The sequence below is a fragment of the Amblyraja radiata genome, chromosome 30 (genome assembly GCF_010909765.2).
Source record: "Amblyraja radiata isolate CabotCenter1 chromosome 30, sAmbRad1.1.pri, whole genome shotgun sequence".
NCBI classification, from domain to species: domain Eukaryota; kingdom Metazoa; phylum Chordata; class Chondrichthyes; order Rajiformes; family Rajidae; genus Amblyraja; species Amblyraja radiata.
In genome coordinates, this window is record NC_045985.1 from 93,111 (window position 1) to 110,143 (window position 17,033).

A 17,033-nucleotide genomic window follows, 5' to 3' on the forward strand; every position below is an offset into this window, starting at 1 on the left:
CCCCACCCCCCATCAGTCTGAAGAAGGGTTTCGGCCCGAAACGTCGCCTATTTCCTTCGCTCCATAGATGCTGCTGCACCCGCTGAGTTTCCCCAGCAATTTTGTGTACCTACGACCAGCATTGATCCGATGGCCAGGAATGCATTGAGTCCCAGTCTGCCCTCTCCTTGCAAAGGGTGTTTCATGGGCAAGAAGCCATTCCATTGCCGTGTAGTCAAAGTAACATTAGCAAATTTGCAGATGACACAAAGCTGGGTGCCAGTGTGAACTGTGAGGAGGATGCTATGAGCATGCAGGGTGACTTGGACAGGTTGGGGGAGTGGGCAGATGCATGGCAGATGTGGTTTAATGTAGATAAATTTGAGGTTATCCACTTTGGTATCAAAAACAGGAAGGCAGATTACTATCTAAATGGTGTCAAATTGGGAAAAGGGGAGGTACAACGGGATCTGGGGGGTCCTTGTTCATCAGTCAATCAAAGTAAGCATGCAGGTACAGCAGGCAGTGAAGAAAGCAAATGGCATGTTGGGTTTTATAACAAGAGGAGTCGACTATAGGAGCAAAGAGGTCCCTCTGCAGTTGTACAGGGCCCTAGTGAGACCACACCTGGAGTATTGTGTGCAGTTTTGGTCCCCTAATTTGAGGAAGGACATTCTTGCTATTGAGGGAGTGCAGCGTAGGTTTACAAGGTTAATTCCCGGGATGATGGGACTGTCATATGCTGAGAGAATGGAGCGGCTGGGCTTGACACTCTGGAGTTTAGAAGGATGAGAGGATATCTTATTGAAACATATATAACCATATAACCATATAACAATTACAGCACGGAAACAGGCCATCTCGACCCTTCTAGTCCGTGCCGAACACGTATTCTCCCCTAGTCCCATATACCTGCGCTCAGACCATAACCCTCCATTCCTTTCCCGTCCATATAACTATCCAATTTATTTTTAAATGATAAAATCGAACCTGCCTCCACCACCTTCCCTGGAAGCTCATTCCACACAGCCACCACTCTCTGAGTAAAGAAGTTCCCCCTCATGTTACCCCTAAACTTCTGTCCCTTAATTCTGAAGTCATGTCCTCTTGTTTGAATCTTCCCTACTCTCAGTGGGAAAAGCTTATCCACGTCAACTCTGTCTATCCCTCTCATCATTTTAAAGACCTCTATCAAGTCCCCCCTTAACCTTCAGCGCTCCAAAGAATAAAGCCCTAACTTGTTCAACCTTTCTCTGTAACTTAGTTGCTGAAACCCAGGCAACATTCTAGTAAATCTCCTCTGTACTCGCTCTATGATTGTTAAGGGTTTGGACACGCTAGAGGCAGGAACCCTGTTCCCGATGTTGGGGGAGTCAAGAACCAGGGGCCACACAGTTTAAGAATAAGGGGTAAGCCATTTAGAACGGAGACGAGGAAACACCTTTTCTCACAGAGAGTTGTGAGTCTGTGGAATTCTCTGCCTCAGAGGGTGGTGGAGGCCGGTTCTCTGGATCCTTTCAAGAGAGAGCTAGATAGGGCTCTTAAAGATAGCGGAGTCAGGGGATATAGGGAGAAAGCAGAAACAGGGTACTGATTGTGGATGATCAGCCATGATCACATTGCCATAGAGGGAATGCAGAGAAGGTTCACCAGACTGATTCCTGGGATGTCAGGATTGTCTTATGAAGAAAGACTGGATAGACTTGGTTTATACTCTCTAGAATTTAGGAGATTGAGAGGGGATCTTAAAGAAACTTACAAAATTCTTAAGGGATTGGACAGGCTAGATGCAGGAAGATTGCTCCCGATGTTGGGGAAGTCCAGGACAAGGGGTCACAGCTTAAGGATAAGGGGGAAATCCTTTAAAACCGAGATGAGAAGAACTTTTTTCACACAGAGAGTGGTGAATCTCTGGAACTCTCTGCCACAGAGGGTAGTCGAGGCCAGTTCATTGGCTATATTTAAGAGGGAGTTAGATGTGGCCCTTGTGGCTAAGGGGATCAGAGGGTATGGAGAGAAGGCAGGTACGGGATACTGAGTTGGATGATCAGCCATGATCATATTGAATGGCGGTGCAGGCTCGAAGGGGCGAATGGCCTACTCCTGCACCTAATTTCTATGTTTCCATGTTTCTATGAATGGCGGTGCTGTCTCAAAGGGCCGAATGGCCTACTCCTGCACCTATTGTCTATTATCTATTGTCTAGGATAGTGTAAGGGGTGATCGCTGGTTGGTGCCAACGGTGGGCCGAAGGGCCTGATTCCACACTGTATCTCTGAAGTCTAAAGTAAACTGCGTACCTGGACTCCAACCGGATCAGTGGGTTGGATGAAGTAAATATCTCCCCAGGGAAGCAGGAATAAAACCGGTTGCTTCAGAGTGGTTTGTGATTAGAGAGAGGATGCTGGATAGCACAGGAACACTCGAAACACTTAGACTCCTTTGAAGTTTATTTGCACCAGCTGACGACTTCAGAACACACGACTTGCACATCAACACATTGTACTTCATCAAACACAATATTCTCCAGATGTACGTTGGGGGTAGCGTACACAGAGTGATGTTAAATACACTTACGACATTACACATTTAAAATAACACTTGCAAGGGCTTATTGCATCACATTTCATATTTTCCTGCAATATTTGTAGATGTCACAAGATTACTACTAAAGAATGAGGCCCATTAATTTCCAAGAAACGGTGGAATACAAAGCAGAGCTCCAGCGAAACAAAATATTTCGAACGCAGAAACAAAGTGCCGGAGTAACTCATATGAAGGAACTGCAGATGCTGGCTTAAACCGAAGATGAATACAAAATGCAGGAGTAACTCAGTGGGACGGGCAGCATCTCTGGAGAACATGGATGGGTGATGTTTCGGGTCGAGACCCTTCTTCAGACTGCTCCTGACCCGAGACCCTTCTTCAGACTGCTCCTGACCCGGGTCACCTGTCCAAGATCTCCCGGGATGCTGCCTGACCCGCTGAGTTACTCCAGCACTTTGTGTCTTTCCTTGGTAAACCAGCATCTGCGATTCCTTGTTCCCACATACATAAAACATTCATTCATGATATCGTGAGTAGACAGCTGAATATAATAGAGATACAAGCCAGAGGGGAAAACCAACTTGTAAGTACATTGTGAAATATGATGTTTAAGAAGGAACTGCAGATGCTGGAACAATCGAAGGTAGACAAAAATGCTGGAGAAACTCAGCGGGTGAGGCAGCATCTATGGAGCGAAGGAATGGGTGACGTTTCGGGTCGAGACCCTTCTTCAGACTGATGTGGGGGTTGGGGGGGAAGAAGAAAGGAAGAGGCGGAGACGGTGGGCTGTGGGAGAGCTGGGAAGGGGCAGGGAAAGAGGGAGAAAGCAAGGACTACCTGAAATTGGAGAAGTCTATGTTCATACCGCTGGGATGCAAACTGCCTAAGCGAAATATGAGGTGCTGCTCTTCCAATTTATGGTGGGACTCACTCTGTCCATGGAGGAGGCCCAGGACAGAAAGGTCAGATTGGGAATGGGAGGGGGAGTTGAAGAGCTGAGCCACCGGGAGATCAGGTTGGTTATTGCGGACCGAGCGGAGGTGTAGGGCGAAGCGATCGCCAAGCCTACGCTTGGTCTCACTGATGTAGTAGCATTTCCTGCGGTTGCAAGGGAAAGTACGGGGGGCGGGGGGGGTTTGGGTGGGAAGGGATGAATTAACCAGGGAGTTACAGAGGGAGCGGTCTCTGCACTTGATTGGCAGCACTGAAGTATAGACTATTATGTTGAATTCATTTAGTTTGAAGTCAGTGGGTCCAGGTAGCCTGTAATGTCAATGATAAGGAGCTCAGAAATAAGATGGATTTTAGTATGTGCCAAAAGTGAATTAATCTGGATTTTTTGAGCCCAACACAAATTGGAATCCATATTGTAAAACCATTCAATACTTTCGATGGAAACAAAATGCTGGAGTAACTCAGTAGATCAGGAGAACACGGATAGGTGATGGTTATGGCCATATAAAATTATAAAAGGACTGGACAAGCTAGATGCAGGAAATATGTTCCCAATGTTGGGCGAGTCCAGAACCAGGGGCCACAGTCTTAGAATAAAGGGGGGGCCATTTAAGACTGAGGTGAGAGAAAAAAAAATTCACCCAGAGAGTTGTGAATTTGTGGAATTCCCTGCCACACAGGGCAGTGGAGGCCAAATGACTGGATGGATTTAAGAGAGAGTTAGATAGAGCTCTAGGGGCTAGTGGACTCAAGGGATATGGGGAGAAGGCAGGCACGGGTTATTAATTGGGGACGATCAGCCATGATCGCAATGAATGGCGGTGCTGGTTCGAAGGGTCGAATGGCCTCCTCCTGCACCTATTTTCTATGATAACCCTTCTTTCCGACCCCAAAGGCATCTTAAACTATCAAGAAAGCCTAGTCTAACGAAGGGTTACAACCAGAAATATTGCACATGTTTTCTTAATGCTTTAAGACTTCTTCAGGGACTGAAGAAGGGTTCTGCCCAGAAACGTCAGCTAGCCACGTTCTCCGGGGATGCTACCTGACCCGCTGAGTTACTCCAGGATTTTGTATCTGCCTTTGGTATAAACCGGCATCTGCCGTTCCATGTTATTACATTTGATATTTTCACCTAATCAGCCAAGCCTTTAGAACTGAGCGAGTTACAACTCAATGTGCTGGGGCAATGCAATGGGTCAGGGAGCATCTCTGGAGGACATAGATAGGTGATGTTTCAGGTCTGGACCCTTCTTTAGACAGGAGCTGGGTCCTGACCTGAAGGTTCATCTATCCATGTTCTCCAGAGATGCTGCCTGACCCGCTGAGGTGCTCCAGCAATTTGTGTCTATTTTCTATCTACATCAATGTTAGGTATCCACATGCTGTATATTTTCTACAACTTAATTACTACCGGTTAATGAATACAATAACTTATTGTATACAGGCACTCCCCGACATACGTAGCAGGTGACGTGTCAACTCACACTTTCGTAAGCAATTCTTCAGGCCCGCTGCTTTATTTCCAAACTGCGGTAGAAAAGCACTGTTGCATGCGGCCGTTTCCGCAAGCCAGTCTGCTGTTCCCGTGGATGCCCGCATGTGGTCTCTGCATCGGAGCTGCCCCCATGGGTCCCACCTGGGAGCTCCCCCGTGGTCCCTACCCTCCCCGGTCCCCACGATGGAGCTCTCCATGTGGTCCCCTTGATGGAGTTCCCCCCCCCCGTGGTCCCTACCCCCCTCGGTCTCCACGATGGAGCTCCCCATGCGGACCCCATGATGGAGCTCTTCCCCATGGCCCCCACCTCGGAGCTCCCCCGTGGTCCCTACTGAGCCCCCCTGGTCTCCATGTTGGAGATCCCCACGCGGTCCCCATGATGGAGCTCCCCACGCAGTCCCCATGATGGAGCTCCCCACGCAGTCCCCATGATGGAGCTCCCCACGCAGTCCCCATGATGGAGCTCCCCACGCAGTCCCCATGATGGAGCTCCCCACGCAGTCCCCATGATGGAGCTCCCCACGATGGAGCTCTTCCCCATGGCCCCCACCTCGGAGCTCCCCCGTGGTCCCCACTGAGCCCCCTGGTCTCCATGTTGGAGCCCCCCACGCGGTCCCCATGATGGAGCTCCCCCATGGTCCCCACCATGGAGCTCCACCGTGGTCTCCACTCCCACTGGCACCACACAGTACGAACAGTAGATTTACACATACACATGCATCCGTCTCCGACTTACCTACGTAACGTCTGGCTCATGCGAGGTCGTAAACCTTAACGCAAGTCGGGGAGTGTCTGCAATGTATAATACACAAGGTCAAGCAAGGGAACAATACTCAAGATGATCACAATACAGTCCACAGTGTGTCCGCTCCCGTCCAATTACACGTGAAGCCCGTCTACATTTGCACCCGGTAGTTCTGGTGGAATTCGGGCTTGATGTCACACACAAGTGTGAGCAGTTGTCGGAGGACCTTCTCCTTGTTGCGGTGGTGGTTGGCCTGCATGGCCTGGATCTTCTGCCGCGTGAGTTGCTCCACCTCCGTAGCCAGGTTACCCTGAGAGCCCATGACCTTTGGCAGGGTGAGAAAAGGACAATGAGAGTCAATGAAGGTACATGCAGGTACAGCAGGCAGTGAAGAAAGCCAATGGCATGGCGGCCTTCATAGCAAGAGGAGTCGAGTATAGGAGCAAAGAGGTCCTTCTGCAGTTGTACAGGGCCCTAGTGAGACCACACCTGGAGTATTGTGTGCTGTTTTGGCCTGTTGGCCTTCATAGCAAGAGGAGTTGAGTATAGGAGCAAAGAGGTCCTTCTGCAGTTGTACAGAGCCCTAGTGAGACCACACCTGGAGTATTGTGCGCTGTTTTGGCCTGTTGGCCTTCATAGCAAGAGGAGTCGAGTATAGGAGCAAAAGGGTCCTTCTGCAGTTGTACAGGGCCCTAGTGAGACCACACCTGGAGTATTGTGTGCAATTTTGGTCTCCTAATTTGAGGAAGGACATTCTTGCTATTGAGGGAGTGCAGCATAGGTTCACCAGGTTAATTCCCGGGATGGCGGGACTGTCATATGTTGAGAGAATGGAGCGGCTGGGTTTGTATACTATAGAGTTTAGAAGGATGAGAGGGGTTCTTATTGTCGAGGGACGACAGATGGCACAATGGGCTAAGTGTTCGGCTGGCAACCGGAAGGTAGCCGGTTCGAATCCCGCTTGGAGTGCATACTGTCGTTGTGTCCTTGGGCAAGACACTTCACCCACCTTTGCCTGTGTGTGAATGTGTGTGAATGTGTGTGAGTGATTGGTGGTGGTCGGAGGGGCCGTAGGCGCAGATTGGCAGCCACGCTTCCGTCAGTCTGCCCCAGGGCAGCTGTGGCTACAGAAGTAGCTTACCACCACCGAGTGTGACTGAGGAGTGAATGAATAATGCGATGTAAAGCGCCTTGAGTATTAGAAAGGCGCTATATAAATCCCATCCATTATTATTATTATTGAACCATATAAGATTATTAAGGGTTTCGACACACTAGAGGCAGGAAACATGTTCCCGATGTTGGGGGAGTCCAGAACCAGGGGCCACACAGTTTAAGAATAAGGGGTAAGCCACTTAGAATGGAGACGAGGAAACACTTTTTCACCCAGAGAGTGGTGAGTCTGTGGAATTCTCTGCCTCAGAGGGCAGTGGAGGCCGGTTCTCTGGATACTTTCAAGAGAGAGGGCTCTTAAAGATAGCGGAGTCAGGGGATATGGGGAGAAGGCAGGAACGGGGTACTGATTGGGGATGATCAGCCATGATCACATTGGCTGGCGGTGCTGGCTCGAAGGGCCGAATGGCCAACTCCTGCACCAATTGTCAATTGTATTGTGTTCAGTTTTGATCACCCTGCCACTGGAAGGTTGTTGTTGAAATGGAAAGAGTTGCAGGGAAGATTTACGAAGATGTTGCCAGGTCTGGGGGCTCTGAGCTACAGGGAGAGGTCGGTCAGGCTAGGCATTTACAGCTTGGAGCTCAGAAGTCTGAGGATTGATTTTACGGAGGTGTGGAAGGATCATGAAGGGAATAGCTACTAGGGTGATTGCTCAGAGTAGCAGTATTAACAACCAGAGAATATAGGTTTAAGGTGAGAGGAGAAAGATTTCATAGGACCCTGAGGGGCAACTTTTTCCACACAGAGAGTGGTGGGTATATGGAAATAGCTGCCAGAGGAGGTAGTTGAGGCAGGTGGGGAATGTTGAAGACCTTTGGACAGACACATGGATAGAAGGTGTAGAATGATATGGGCCAAGCACAAGCAGGTGGGACCAATGTGGATGGGGCATGTAGGTCGGCATGGCAGGTTGGGCCGAAGGGCCTGTTTGCATGCTGTATGGCTCCATGACTCTAAATGGGACTAATGTAGATGGAGCACCTTGGTCAACATGGGCTGAAGGGCCTGTTTGCATGCTGTATGACTATGACAAAATGGGACTTGTGTAGATGGAGCACTTTGGTCAACATGGGCGAGATGGGCTGAAGGGCCTGTTTGCATGCAGTATGACTATGAAAAAATGGGACTAGCATAGTGGAAGCACATTGGTCAGCATAGACCACACCTGGAGTTTTGCGTACAGTTTTGGTCTCCTAATCTGAGGAAAGACATTCTTGCCATAGAGGGAGTACAGAGAAGGTTCACCAGACTGCTTCCTGGGATGTCAGGACTTTCATATGAAGAAAGACTGGATAGACTCGGCTTGTACTCGCTAGAATTTAGAAGATTGAGGGGGGATCTAATAGAAACGTACAAAATTCTTACGGGGTTGGACAGGCTAGATGCAGGAAGATTGTTCCCGATGTTGGGGAAGTCCAGAACAAGGGGTCACAGTTTAAGGATAAAGGGGAAATCTTTTAGGACCGAGATGAGGAAAACTTTTTTCACACAGAGAGTGGTGAATCTGTGGAATTCTCTCCCGCAGAAGGTAGTTGAGGCCACAGTTCATTGGCTATATTTAAGAGGGAGTTAGATGTGGCCCTTGTGGCTAAAGGGATCAGGGGGTATGGAGAGAAGGCAGGTACAGGATACTGAGTTGGATGATCTGCCATGATCATATTGAATGGCGGTGCAGGCTCGAAGGGCCGAATGGCCTACTCCTGCACCTATTTTCTATGTTTCTATGTTTCTATAGGCAAGATGGGCCGTAGGGCCAGTTTGCATGCTGTTTGGTGCTATGAATCCACATAGGACTAGTGGAGATGGAGCACCTTGGTCAACCTGGGCAAGATGGGCCAAAGGGCCTGTTTGCATGCTGTATGGTTCTGTGATAAAATGGGACTAGCATAGTGGGAGCACCTTGGTCGGCCTGGGCAAGATGGGCCGAGCAGCCTGTTTGCATGCTCTAGAGTGTACCAAATGCCCCTTACCGCTTCCTGTTTATGTCGGAAGTCCTTCTCCCTTTCCTGACGGTATTGCTCAATCTCACCCTGGGCCTCTTCTTTCGCTTGTCTCAGTCTCCGAGCTTTCCCTGGAACAAGAACCATCAAGCATCATTAGCTGGACCTCTGTAACCCCCCCCCCCATCAATGTGAAGTCAGCAGCTCACCATGTGATTGCACTCAATTTGTATGCCCTGATTTAACCAGTCAATGAAACATAGCAAATAGGTGCAGGAGGAGGCCATTTGGCCCTTCGAGCCATTCATTGTGATCATGGCTGATCCATGATCTGCCTTCTCCCCATATCCCTCGATTCCGCTAGCCCCTAGAGCTCTATCTAAAACACCTGTCCCACGGTACGAGTTCATTCCAAGAGTTCTCTGCCCCGAGTTTGCCCTGATTCAAACTCGGAGATTTACGGTAATGGCCGCTCGTCGGTACTCGGGACTCTCGTGGACATTTTTCAACATGTTGAAAAATCTTCACGAGTCTTCCCGTACTTACCTGCCGTTAGCGAGTCTTCCCGAGTACCTGCCGTTAGCTTTACGAGCCGCTAAGAGACGTCCCCGAGCTCTGACGTACCCGCTACGTTCATTCTCCAAGCTTACCATGAGTTTGATTTTTTTTTTTTAAACTCGGGAGAGCTCTTGGAATGAACTGACACCGTGGGACAGGGCTATTTCTCTATTTTAAATTCATCCAGTGAATTGACCTGCTCTGCCTTCTGTGGCAGAGATTTCCACAAATTCATAACTCTCTGGGTGAATACGTTTTTTCTCACCTCAGTTTTAAATGGCCCATTTATTCTTGGACTGTGCCCCCTGGTTCTGGACTCCCCCATCATTGGAAAAAAAAATGGTCTGAAGAAGGATCTCGACCCGAAACGTTGCCAATTTCCTTCGTTCGGTGGCCGACTAGGAAAAGGGGAGATGCAGCGAGACCTGGGTGTCATGGTACACCAGTCATTGAAAGTGGGCATGCAGGTGCAGCAGACAGTGAAGAAAGCGAATGGTATGTTAGCTTTCATAGCAAAAGGATTTGAGTACAGGAGCAGGGAGGTTCTACTGCAGTTGTACAGGGTCTTGGTGAGACCACATCTGGAGTATTGCGTACAGTTTTGGTCTCCAAATCTGAGGAAGGACATTATTGCCATAGAGGGAGTGCAGAGAAGGTTCACCAGACTGATTCCTGGGATGTCAGGACTGTCTTATGAAGAAAGACTGGATAGACTTGGTTTATACTCTCTAGAATTTTGGAGATTGAGAGGGGATCTTATAGAAACTTACAAAATTCTTAAGGGGTTGGACAGGCTAGATGCAGGAAGATTGCTCCCGATGTTGGGGAAGTCCAGGACAAGGGGTCACAGCTTAAGGATAAGGGGGAAATCCTTTAAAACCGAGATGAGAAGAACTTTTTTCACACAGAGAGTGGTGAATCTCTGGAACTCCCTGCCACAGAGGGTAGTCGAGGCCAGTTCATTGGCTATATTTAAGAGGGAGTTAGATGTGGCCCTTGTGGCTAAGGGGATCAGAGGGTATGGAGAGAAGGCAGGTACGGGATACTGAGTTGGATGATCAGCCATGATCATATTGAATGGCGGTGCAGGCTCGAAGGGCCGAATGGCCTACTCCTGCACCTAATTTCTATGTTTCTATGTTTCTATGTTCCATAGATACTGCCTCACCCGCTGAGTTTCTCCAGCATTTTTGCCTACCTTCGATTTTCCAGCATCTGCAGTTCCTTCTTAAACATTGGGGGAAAGAATCCCTGCATCAGTCTCGCCAGTATGACTGTCTCCGATATCTCTGTCCCGCCCCCTCCACTGACATCAGTCTGAAGAAGGGTCTCGACCCTAAACCTCACCCACTCCTTCTCTCCAGAGATGCTGCCTGTCCCGCTGAGTTACTCCAGCATTTTGTGTCTACCTTGATAATATTAATTTTTTACTATCAATGTTGTTAAGCAGCTTTTGCAATAGATATTTTTGAAGAATAAGCAGTGTGATGCAGGAAAAACAGGGATAAAAGGTGCAAAAGCATTTGTTCAACCACAAACACAAAACGCAGGAATTTTTTTTTGACTGGGCCAGCAGATTATTGTCCTCAGATAGACAGACTCGACCAGAAGGTTTCAGAGTAGCACACACAGAGGCATAAAAAAAAGATCAGATGTACAGGGCCCTAGTGAGACCATGCCTGGAGAATTGTGAGCAGTTTTGGTCCCCTAATTTGAGGAAGGACATTCTTGCTATTGAGGGAGCCCAGCGTAGGTTCACCAGGTTAATTCCCGGGATGGCGGGACTGTCATATGCTGAGCGAATGGAACGGCTGGGCTTGTATTCTCTGGAATTTAGAAGGATGAGAGGATATCTTTTTTAAACGTATAAAATTATTAAGGATTTGGACACGCTAGAGGCAGGAAACATGTTCCCAATGTTGGGGGAGTCCAGAACCAGGGGCCACACAGTTTAAGAATAAGGGGTAAGCCATTTAGAAGGGAGATGAGCAAACACTTTTTCACCCAGAGAGTGGCGAGTCCGTGGAATTCTCTGCCTCAGAGGGCGGTGGAGGCCGGTTCTCTGGATACTTTCAAGAGAGAGCTAGATAGGGCTCTTAAAGATAGTGGAGTCAGGGGATATGGGCAGAAGGCAGGAACGGGGTACTGATTGGGGATGATCAGCCATGATCACATTGAATGGCGGTCCTGGCTGGCAGGGCCGAATGGCCTACTCCTGCACCTATTGTCTACCACTTATCTACCTCTCTCTCGGTAGCTCTGACCAGCATGTAAGCAAGGTCAAGTGAAAGGTGGAGGGATGGTGCAATGGGCTAAGTGTTCGGCTGGCAACCTGAAGGTGGCCGGTTCGAATCCTGCTTGGAGTGTGTACTGTCGTTGTGTCCTTGGGCAAGACACTTCACCTACCTTTGCCTGGGACTAGAGACGGAAATTTAGCTACTGATTGGCTACAATCTCGCATATTTACATGCAAATGTTCATTAATATGCACTGTCCCTATAAACAAATTATATATATAGATGGAAATAACAACTAAAAAAAAAACGTATACAAATAATAAACCATCTATAAACGCAACGCAGACTCTGTCTCTCAATCCCTTGCTATCTGCAGTATGGCGATCGTTATTTCAGAAAACCTCCAAGAATGCAAATCTTTCAATCCTATTTTTGTGGCCTGGAAGATTAACACTGAAACGTACATTTATTGGGATTTTTTTTTTCCGTTCTAAGGTTCACATTCATTTGCAAAAACAAAAACCAGTTTACATCCTGATACATCGAGGCTCTGTCCCAAAAACCGTGCACACGTTAATATCTCTCCCTTAATTTCAGATGCATAATGCTCCTTTAGAATGTAGTCTGTTATTTAATATTTAATCCCGTTTGTTTCTTTAATCGGCATTCTGCCAAAGCCTTGGATGGCGACCTTCGCCACAATGCAAAAGGCACGGGCGTTTCAATGTTTTTATCATCTTCGCTAATCTCAAAGGAATAATCAGAAATTGCTCACGTTTCCGAGCCTCGGCGACCTTCTCCGCCGCTCGTTTCTCAGCATGGAGAAGCTGCTGTATTCCTTGGGACTGACTGGCCATTTTATCCCCTCTCTCGATGCTGCCTCTCCTGTCGAGATGGTACCAGACGATGTAGGAGAGACTGGGATTCCTCCAGGTCCTAATGCTGGTCGAATTTCTACAGAGCCTTGCTGCGCAGAAGAACTGACAACAAATATGTTTCGTGGAGGAAGGAACTGCACCGAAGATAGACGCAAAAATCCGGAGTAACCCAGCGGGACAGGCAGCGTCTCTGGAGCAAAGGAGTAGGTGATATTTCTGAAGAAGTCGCCTAAGTGGGACAGGCCTATATTACTGCCTCCGACTACATTTTACCTTTGTCCCGTCCACTCCCCTCAAATCAGTCTGAAGAAGGGTCTCGACCCAAAACGTCACCCTTTCCTTCTAGAAACATAGAAAATAGGTGAAGGAGGAGGCCATTCGGCCCTTCGAGCTAGCACCGTCATTCATTGTGATCATCCCCAATCAATAACCCCTGCCTGCCTTCTCCCCATATCCCTCGATTCCACCAGCCCCTAGAGCTCCATCTAACTCTCTCTTAAATCCATCCAGTGACTTGGCCTCCACTGCCCTCTGTGGCAGGGAATTCCACAAAGTCACAACTCTCTGGGTGAAAAGATTTTTTTCTCACCTCAGTCTTAAATGATCTCCCCTTTATTCTAAGACTGTGGTCCCTGGTTCAGTTCTCTCCAGAGATGCTGCCTGGCCCGCTGAGTTACTCCAATATCATTGTGTCTATCTTCTGACAAAAATATGTTGTGTGTTGGAAGGAACTGCAGATGCTGGTTTAAATCGAAGATAGACACAAAATGCTGGAGTAACTCAGCGAGACAGGCAGCATTTGTAGGAAGGAACTGCAGATGCTGGTTTAAATCGAAGATAGACACCAAATGCTGGATTAACTCAGTGAGACAGGCAGCATTTGCAGGAAGGAACTGCAGATGCTGGTTTAAATCAAAGATAGACATAAAATGCTGGAGTAACTCAGCGTGTTACACCAGAGATGCTGCTTGTCCCGCTGAGTTACTCCAGCATTTTGTGTCTATTTATGAGAGACCAGCCATGATTGACAATAAACAATAGACAATAGGTGCAGGAGTAGGCCATTCGGCCCTTCCAGCCAGCTCTCCCTTCAATGTGATCATGGCTGATCATCCCCAATCAGTACTCCGTTCCTGCCTTCTCCTCATATCCCCTTACTCCGCTATTTTTAAGAGCCCTATCTAGCTCTCTTGAAAACATCCAGAGAACCGGCCTCCACCGCCCTCTGAGGCAGAGAATTCCACACTCACAACTCTGTGTGAAAAAGTGTTTCCTCATCTCCGTTGAATGGCGGCGTACACTCGATGGGCCGAATGGCCTACATCTGCTCCTATCACTTATGAACCATCTGACGCATGAGGTAGCGGTCAGCAAAAATAATAAAATGTGAATCTATACAAGACATTCTACAAACAAGAACGTTTAATTAAATGTTGTACTATTTATTATTTGCATCAGGAAAACTTCATAAAATCATTGATTAGCCTCATTCAGACTCCCATTTTAATTTCTGTATATTCAATGCACAACACAGTGCTGTAATGTTCAGAGGTATCTGGGCAAAGGAGAACTGGATGTACAAGTCAAACATGGTACACAATCAATGAATGAATCTTACATATTTTCATTTGGTAAACTTCACAAAGGAGAACAGAGTCCAGATTTAGCACCAGGTCTCAATCTTTTATACAGGGACAAGATCCCTCTCCCAATCTCATCAGCGGGATGAAGGTGTTTCGTTCAGAGATAGAGCGCGGAAACAGGCCCTTCGGCCCACCGACCCCGTACAAACCATGTTCTAGAGGTATCTAAATCTAAATGTTATTAGTTATGTAAGTTATGACATCGGATGGAAGCTGCATACCAAATCTCGTTGTGCTTATATGTGCAATGACAATAAAATATATTATTATTAGTAGTATTATTACTACTGATCCGGACTCCCTGCACTATCCTCCACATTGGGAACAATTTACTGTTTTACCCAAGCCAATTAACCTACAAACCTGCACGTCTTTGGAGTGTGGGAGGAAACCGGAGAAAACGCACGCAGGTCACGGGGAGAACGAACAAACTCCGTATATACAGCCCGGAGTCAGGATCGAACTGGGTGCTGGGGAGAAATCTTTCAAGAGAGAGTTAGATTTAGCTCTTAGGGGCTAAAGGAATCAAGGGATGTGGGGAAAAAGCAGGAACGGGGTACTGATTGTGGATGATCAGCCATGATCACATTGAATGGTGGTGCTGGCTCGAAGGGCCGAATGGCCGACTCCTGCAACTGTTTTGTCTATGTTTTTTATGTTTCTATCTATCTCTTCCCCTGGAACAATAATGTTAAAGGGAGAGCAAGATAGGGCTCTTAAAGATAGTGGAGTCAGGGGATATAGGGAGAAGGCAGGAACGGAGTACTGATTGTGGATGATCAGCCATGATCACATTGAATGGCAGTGCTGGCTGGAAGGGCCGAATGGCCTACTCCTGCACCTGTTGTCTATAACCATTTTTCTTTTGCAAGGCAAAGTAAAAATATTGACTCGTCTAATAAAATATCATTTTTTAATTGTTATATCGGGATCTGCTTTGTAATCCCTCCCTCACCATCACCTCCAAAAAACAACAAGAGAATTGGACTTCATTTGAATGATATCAAAGTTATGGCCCGATATACGTACATCTAAAAGGCTTTGGCACTATAACTGGGTCTTCCCACAGACTCCATTCTAGTAGGTTATTCAGGATGTTTACAGTCGAGGCTGATCTCTCTGTCATTTGTTCCCACAAATATGCTTGTGGCCACAGTAGTGAGGACGCCCAGTTACTGGTATCGGGGTTGTCACAAGGTTTGGGCATCACCTTGGGTCAATATCGAACCCCTAACCACCACAGCTCTATGCTCTAGTTTAAAATGTGACTTTCATATCACCAATGGAGAATATGCATTTTGTACTGCCACCACCACCCAGACATTAGCCAGAGTCCCTGAGAATTTTTCTTTTAATAATATAAGGCTTTTATTCTGACTATTCTGTCCGCGCTGCAGACTTCACTTGATCAGCACGTCCTCTGGTTTGTACACTTTCACAGTCGATAAGGAAACTGGCCTCGTTGAACTGGCCTTTCCACTGCCCAATATCGTCAGTTGGAGTCCACAACTTCAACCCCTTCTCAATGCCCTCTCCTACGGTATTCCCAAAGCTATTCCCGACTGGAAATTGGTGCTCGGAAAATTCCGCCCTCCTTGACATTGATATCTGGGACTTGGGGCCAAGCAGGCAAGTTCCATCCCACCAAATGGGGGAACCCTTAGAACCCTCTCGCTCCTTGCACAAGATCAGAGACACTCATGGTCCATTCACACCAACCGCTTCCACAGTTAATCAAATTCCCAAACCAGATTTTAATTGTAAAAATATATTCAATAAAGGGGAGAGATGGATTAACACCTTGGTCTTAATCCCAAGGAGGATAGATGCTATTTGAAAACAGGGCTTCGTCAGGCAATTAAAGATCCCTAGGGGTGGCATGTGACAACCTAAGCTCAGTGACACGAGCCAACCCGTTGCCGAGCTGCCTTTAGAGTTCTACAAGGTTTAGATTTTAGAGTCTAAAATTTTACAAGATGGATTTCATCTTCGGACGGGGAAAACCCATTTTACGAATCAAAGAACACCAGTCGATCAAATCGCGCAACTTCCTGGGGTGGCCCGGAGCTATTGTCCGTGAGGAAGCGTTTGGTCCCTGCGCTCATCGCCACCCCGAGCTCCTCGGTGGACCAAGAGGGAATGTCAAGGCTCCCCCTCAAACGACGCGGATCTTCACGAAGGAAATGGATTCCGTGGTATCCACGTGTCCCTTTTCATAGACCAAGTACAGGTGCTGCTCGTTGCTGTTGTTGCCGGATGTGGCCATCGATGAGTAGCCACTCGGGCCTAGCCAAATCGGCAGCGTGTCCTTCTCCCACGACACCCCACTGTTAAAACTCCACCGGATGGTCATATTTACCCCTGGACATTAAATGAAGAGAGAGAGAGAAAGACACAAAATGAATTGAAAAATTATTTGAAACATCTTAGAAAATAGGTGCAGGAGGAGGCCCTTCGGACCTTCGAGCCAGCACCGCCATTCATTGTGATCATAGAAAATAGGTGCAGGAGTAGGCCATTCAGCCCTTCGAGCCTGCACCGCCATTCAATATGATCATGGCTGATCATCCAACTCAGTATCCCGTACCTGCCTTCTCTCCATACCCCCTGATCCCTTTAGCCACAAGGGCCACATCTAACTCCCTCTTAAATATAGCCAATGAACTGGCCTCAACTACCTTCTGCGGGAGAGAATTCCACAGATTCACCACTCTCTGTGTGAAAAAAGTTTTCCTCATCTCGGTCCTAAAAGATTTCCCCTTTATCCTTAAACTGTGACCCCTTGTTCTGGACTTCCCCAACAGCGGGAACAATCTTCCTGCATCTAGCCTGTCCAACCCCTTAAGCATTTTGTACGTTTCTATAAGATCCCCCCTCA

General features: G+C 47.6%; 2 protein-coding genes across 2 annotated transcripts in view; both read right to left on the minus strand.

The window, feature by feature from the left end:
- Positions 1 to 4,338: 4,338 nt before the first annotated feature.
- LOC116990066 (V-type proton ATPase subunit G 2-like) lies at positions 4,339 to 12,593 on the minus strand. The gene is made up of 4 exons (XM_033047597.1): positions 12,410 to 12,593; positions 8,870 to 8,970; positions 5,529 to 6,048; positions 4,339 to 5,119 (listed from the first exon to the last, which is right to left on the minus strand). The coding sequence occupies exons 1-3, from the start codon at positions 12,489 to 12,491 to the stop codon at positions 5,875 to 5,877; spliced, it is 357 nt and encodes a 118-aa protein (XP_032903488.1). The 5' UTR covers positions 12,492 to 12,593; the 3' UTR covers positions 4,339 to 5,119; positions 5,529 to 5,874.
- A 1,341-nt stretch (positions 12,594 to 13,934) lies between these two features.
- Positions 13,935 to 17,033, minus strand: part of neu1 (neuraminidase 1) — a 36,302-nt gene continuing 33,203 nt past the window's right edge. Inside the window, exon 6 of the mRNA XM_033047591.1 lies at positions 13,935 to 16,516. Coding sequence (XP_032903482.1) covers positions 16,311 to 16,516 — 206 coding nt within the window. The 3' untranslated portion in view covers positions 13,935 to 16,310. The remainder of the gene's footprint in view (positions 16,517 to 17,033) is intronic.

Excerpts from the sequence above, each read along its gene's own strand:
- LOC116990066 (XM_033047597.1), bottom strand. The coding sequence starts at position 12,491 with ATGGCCAGTCAGTCCCAAGGAATACAGCAGCTTCTCCATGCTGAGAAA. Across the intron at positions 8,971-12,409 it reads GGTCGCCGAGGCTCGGAAAC|GGAAAGCTCGGAGACTGAGA; the intron begins GTGAGCAATTTC and ends TTCTTGTTCCAG. Across the intron at positions 6,049-8,869 it reads TCCGACATAAACAGGAAGCG|GTCATGGGCTCTCAGGGTAA; the intron begins GTAAGGGGCATT and ends ACCCTGCCAAAG.